Source organism: Microcebus murinus, chromosome 10 (assembly GCF_040939455.1).
Source record: "Microcebus murinus isolate Inina chromosome 10, M.murinus_Inina_mat1.0, whole genome shotgun sequence".
Classification (NCBI taxonomy): domain Eukaryota; kingdom Metazoa; phylum Chordata; class Mammalia; order Primates; family Cheirogaleidae; genus Microcebus; species Microcebus murinus.
In genome coordinates, this window is record NC_134113.1 from 97,713,890 (window position 1) to 97,719,889 (window position 6,000).

General features: G+C 55.4%; 1 protein-coding gene across 1 annotated transcript in view; it reads left to right on the forward strand.

Moving 5' to 3' along the window:
* CRACR2A (calcium release activated channel regulator 2A) overlaps nt 1–4,163 on the forward strand; it is a 130,628-nt gene extending 126,465 nt beyond the window's left edge. The window contains exons 17-18 of the mRNA XM_076007758.1: nt 2,114–2,190; nt 3,636–4,163. Of these exons, the coding sequence (XP_075863873.1) occupies nt 2,114–2,190; nt 3,636–3,720 (162 nt within the window). The 3' untranslated portion in view covers nt 3,721–4,163. The remainder of the gene's footprint in view (nt 1–2,113; nt 2,191–3,635) is intronic.
* The last annotated feature ends 1,837 nt before the right edge of the window (nt 4,164–6,000 follow it).

Consider the following 6,000-nt stretch of genomic DNA (forward strand, 5'->3'; position numbering starts at 1 on the left):
GTCTGCAAGGGGGTGTGTCCTTCCGTGGCCCACTCGGCTCGAGAATTATCCTTTCTATCAAGAGTCAAACTCAGCGGAAGCACAGGAGAGGCTCTGGGAAACCTGCCGTTCACGTAAGCACCAGCCTCTGGCCCAAGAATGGAGTCGGCGAGCCTTCCTGGCAATCAGGCAACAGGACAGTGGCTCCTGGGCTTCCTTACTGCCTCAGTGTCTGGTTTTCATGGAACGGTGTGTCTCGGAGGACGGGTGCCCACCAGCCTTGTGATTCCATAATTCTTAATGTGCCGGCCCTAAACAGCCATGTGAGCTCAGAGCCTGGGAAAATGAGCCCAGATGGTAAGATTCAAGGAAAAAGGAGCAAGAAGGGCCCATGTCTTTGTGGAAGGTCCCTGGACAGTTCCATGTCCACAATTCCAAAATCCAACAAGCTCTGAAAACAGAAAGGTCTTTTGCATTATATCTGGCAGAAAAATCTGACCAGAAATGATGTGAGGCTATTTATGGTCTTTACCTCACTGACTGTTTAAATGTCTCACGGAAGAAATATGAGTACGTTTGGCCATAAGATGCTGTCCTAAACCCACTGAGGGTATTATGTAATATGTAATACATGTATTGCCTTTCTAATATTCAAAAATTCTGGATTCCGAAATCCATCAGGATTTTGGCTAAGGAATTGCAGACCTATATTATTATTAATACTAGGCTGGGCGCAGTGGCTCACGCCTGTAATCCTAGCTCTTTGGGAGGCCGAGGCGGGCGGATTGCTCGAGGTCAGGAGTTTGAAACCAACCCGAGCAAGAGCGAGACCCCGTCTCTACTATAAATAGAAAGAAATTAGTTGGCCAACTAATATATGTAAAAAAAATTAGCCGGGCATGTTGGTGAATGCCTGTAGTCCCAGCTACTCGGGAGGCTGAGGCAGGAGGATGGCTTGAGCCCAGGAGTTTGAGGTTGTTGTGAGCTAGGCTGACGCCACGGCACTCACTCTAGCCTGGACAACAAAGTGAGACTCTGCCTCAAAAAAAAAAAAAATACTATCCCATTTTCTTTTCTTTTGCTTTTTGTGGGTAGGGTCAGTGAACAAAGCCTGAGACTCAGGAGTCAGATACATTCCTGTGACCCTGAGCTCACCTGCGGTGGGGCCAGAGCTGGAGGCTGGAAGGCAGCCCTGTCTTCGGTTCTGGGTCCTGTGCCCTTCTCTCCACCCCCGAGGGGCCTCTACTCTTTGACACGCTGGCCTGGAGTCTGTGTCCGACGGTGTGGACAGGGAGGGCTGGAGCCGTGGGCGCAGCGGGGAAGGCAAAGGACGGAGCTGCGCCTGTGGGTGGTGGGGGTGCTCTGGCAGAGCCTCCTGAGCTGGCGCCACAGAGGCCCTCTCTGCTGGCCTGCATCCCCCCGGGGCATCGGCCTCCAGGAGAGACCCTCTAGAAGCACGGCTCCCTGCCGCCGGCACTGTGGCAGTGACGCAGGGTCTGTGCATGCGAGTGAGGGGTGGAATGTGACGAGCCAAGCCGAGGGCACTCCCGCTGTGCACGCAGCACGGCTGCGTCCCAGTGACGTGCTGGACAGTCGTCCTGCGCACCAGCGCTCCCAGCCTGGCCGCGTGGCAAAGCAGAACTCCTGCTGGAGAGCCCCCGACGTCTGCCCAAGGCCCACGCAATGCAGTGTCTGGGAACAGCATGCTGCCGGGAGCCCTACCATTAACTAAGTGCGTGACCCCAACAGGCCAGCCATGCACCCTCTCTAGCCTCAGTTTCCCTGCCTGTGAAGTGGGAAGGATATGGCCCGTCCCAGCCTTTGTGTATTTGACCGCGTCACAAGGCTGGCGTAAACGTGGAATGAGCACATACGTACTCAGGAGTAGTCTAAGGAAATACAAAGCAGCACCTGGACAGCGTATGGGCTTGTTGTTTTACAGCCGTTACTGCTCACCGGGGAGGTGGTTACAGAACCCACATTAGTCAGGGGGCCTGTGCAGCCGTGCACAGTGAGGGGGGCCACCAGCGGGACTGGGGGCCTGCAGGCAGATGCAGACAGGGTCTCCCACCACCCCCAAGCCCTCTCGCTCCCCCAGTGCCCTCGTTGCATTCCCTCTGTTTTGTGATTCCAGGAGAATAATCTGATCTTCTATGAATGCAGCGCCTATTCCGGTCACAACACCAAAGAGTCCGTGCTCCATCTAGCCAGGTAAAGAGACACACTCAACAGGTAAAGTAACTCTGCCTGGGCCAGCTGGGCCAGCCTGGGGGGAGGCCCTGCCTTTCCCTCGGCCCAGACCTCGCCTCTGGGCCCCTTCCTGCCAACCGGCCCCAGCACTCTGCGTGCAGGCAAGGGGGGGCTGGGCCGTTATATGGGATTTCACTGGTCAGGGGCAGCCTTCTGAAACAGTGATGATGAAAAAGAAAGCATCCCTGCCTGTCACCCCACTTCAGTCTTCTCCTGAGTCGTAAAGGCAAGGCCACCTTTTCCCAGGGATTCTCTTTGTAAATGCAAATCCTCCCTGGAAAGGTCAGACCACAGGGCCCTGACACTGGCTGATGTCTTAGCAGGGATTCGCTGGCAGCCGGCTGGGAGCAAGAAAGGTTATCATATGGATGGGGTCTGGGGGGGCAGGAAGTAGAGCAAGGAGGGGGGCATCAACCAGAGGTAACCAAGGTAATGGTGTGAAAGGACCTGTCACGTAGACAGACTGACGCCTTAATACTCTGCCTGTATAAGAAATTAAGAATACAAAACCACACTGGGAACCATTTTCGGTACTCAGGCATTAATTTCATTCCATCCATCCATCTATCCATCCAACAAGTACTCAACAGTGCCCAGTTTGTGCTCAGCACTTGTTCTGGGGCATTTAAATATTTTTGAGTAATTAAGAACCCAGAACAACTCCTCTATGCATTAGAGAGGTTATGGGGTACCATGAGGAAAAGTTCTAGGCTTTTCTCTGCCGCTGACTGCCTGGGCAAGTCACCGTGCCTCTCCGCACTTTGTGGGTAACGCAGGAACATCAGCCATTCCTCCGTCCCTGCCTGCTCACAGGTGGCTGTGGGAATGAAAGGGATGCTTGAGGCGACAGCACTCTGGACGCGTACAGCAGAGGTGAGGGGCTTGCCGTAATTTATATCCCTCACTCCTGCACATAATCTGGGGCCGTGGGCACATGGTAGCCTTCTGTAGAGTTCGAGGGTATATTCTGGAGCTCCTCTGTGTGCCAGTTACTGCAGTAGGCTGCAGAGGCACAGAGACAAAAGACATAGTCTCTGTCTTCAAGCAGCTTGTTCTCTGATGAAGGTGACAGCCAAGGAAGCAATGCGTGATGACGTTGGGCAATGGGGTTATGACAGAGGAAGGGTCAGAGTGTGCCAGCGGCACTTAGGCCAACCCAGAGGATCAAGGGAGGCTTCCTGGTGGAGGTGTCTGGACCCATGCTGACTAAGCTCTCTGGCTTTACGATCAGAGTCACACGCCCGCCCTGCCCAGGGGGAGATGTTCAGTACTCTCTTGATGCCTTGGTGAGGTTGCTTTCTCTCCATATTGCCCAGATACTGCAAGCTGAGGGTGGCTGGTCCAGGTGGCCAGCTCCCGGTCTAGCAACTTCTCCACTACTGACACCATCCCTTCCACTCCCCCAGGTTTCTCAAGGAGCAAGAAGACACGGCGAGGAAGGACACCATTCAGGTTGGCCACCCTGCCAAGAAGAAATCCTGCTGTGGCTAACAGAAGGCCTCCCGGGACTGTCCCCACCTAAGCCTGAGGTCACAGAGTGACCTGCACACAGGCTCCTGTGTGGATGCCACCCACCGAGGCCCACCTGGACCTCTGTTCTTGTCAGTCATTCACCTCCCCCATAGGAAGGGAGGCACATCCCATCGGGAGAGCCGCTCTCGGAGACCCTGGAGTCTTGTCTCCCCGCCTCTCTCTAGACCCCAGATGCCCAGCCCTTCCGTATTGTTTTTTCTCCAGGTTGGTTTCCTGGGGTAAAGAAACAGATGGATTTTTCCAGAAGTGCCACCACGTGCCTTCGCCACCTCCCTTCTCCTCCCCTTGCCCTTAGGAGCCGCAGCACTGCCGTTGCCATGGCAACTGTGCAGGGCTGACTTGCTGCTCCCTGCAGGCCAAAGACACACCACTCAGGGATGGGGGCAGTCTGTCTTGCTTTGCTCCCTTCTCTGAAGGCCAAAGGGATGCTCTCCATACATGTTTCGTAGCCCGGAGCCCGCTGAGTTGTTGCGTGGAGCTACCAGGCCCTCCACGCCCCACTCCGAGCCCCACTCCGCCCTCCCCAGCCCCGGCAGCACCGCCACCCGCCCGCCCCAGCTCCCTGCCACGTGCAGCCCTTCCTCCTCACCCCACCTGCAGCCCAGATGCCAGGGCGGACCGCGGGCGACAAATGTGCGCCTGGGGTGAGGGCGAGGCTTGCTTCCTACTCAACTTTGACTGAGAGATGGAGAGAAAACTGGTGGAAAAAACCATCTGCTGCTAAACAGAGCGACCATTTCTGGAGGGTATAAATAAGGTATAGATGGCTGTAGAAAAGCCATTTTCTAAATGTTTCTCAAAATAGCTCTTTGAAAAATTGTACATGATGATTAACAGGGCAGATTGACATGCAGGCAGTGAGGCCCAACGCGAGGTCCACAGTTGCTGACTTCATTTTGTTTTATTTTACTTTATTCTGGAGGACAGTGTTTAAAAACACAAGTGTGGCTGTGCTGGTGCTGGGCAGCAGCTGCTGGCTGCTTGGCACACGGACTGCACCCGCCAGGCGCTTGGGTGGAGGGAAGGACTGGGCCCCGGGGTGCGTGCCCAGCGAGTTCCGGCATCACCGACCGGCTGTCAGGGCATCCTTGCCCCGGGCGGGAAAGTGGGTGAAAATATCACAAAGGTCACTGCTAATTATAAATTCTAGTGCTGCAGACCCAGCCCTCCACAGGAAAGTGGGGGTCCACACCCAAGTGGGGTACACAGAGAGGGAGGGGGGCAGGAAGTGTCCACTGGCCTCCAAGAAGATAGTTGAAGACAGCCCACACATAGCCAAACAACAGGGGAGAAGCCATTGGCCAAAGTCCCCAGGAGTTTCCTCTTCCCAGGCCTTGACAAGAGTGAGAGTCCCCAGAGGTCACCAGGCCAGTGCCTGCCTCCGATTGCAGACTTCTCCCTCTCATCCAGCGCCTGCAGGGACCAGGGGCCCATGGAGGGTGCTGAACAGAAACGAGGACTGGGCACCAAGACATGTGCAGAGGCCTTGGCAAGCCAGCTCCCGCCTGGGCTCCCACCTCAGTGCAGTGAATGGATGGGCTACCAGAGGCTTTGGGCTCTTCTACTCACGTGCCTATGAGACAGACTCACTTTCTCACATAGGCTGGCCCTGGACCCCAGTCCACAGTTGAGAAGAACTCACAGGAAACTCCTTTCCCCTGGGGAAGCACAGTGGTGGCGGGCTCATTAGTAGAATGTCGCAAGAAGAGGGGATATGTGGGTCACCCAGGGGTGGCCCTCTGATCTCCATGTCTGTGTGAGGGGCAAGGAGGAAGGTAGGCATGGCCATGCCGAAAGTAAACCAGCTCTCCTGCTTCTGACAAAAAAATAGGGATGGCAATTGGCCATCCCTGGGGCTCCCTGATCCCACAGATACCTTCATCCTCAGCACCTTGTCCCTGGCCTAGGGCTGCATTTTACCTGAAAATTAGACATGCAGGGTTTAGGACAGGGTGGCAGGAGCCTGGTGCCTGGCCTTCTGGCATGCGGTTATTCTTTACAGGGCCAGGCAGAGAGAGGGGGCAGGGGGGCCTCTGGGCCTCTGCTCTTCCTTCTCCAACCCCACTTTTAAAAAGAGTAGAGGACGGGGACTGCTGAGGGCCCCTCCTCTTCCTTTTAAGCCACTATGTTGAACAGAGCTCCCCCAGTGGCTGTCACCCTGGCACCGAGCTGGCACAGAAACTGGCTCTGTCCCATTGACATTGCTGCGAAGACCTTGAGCAAGTCACTTAACCAGGT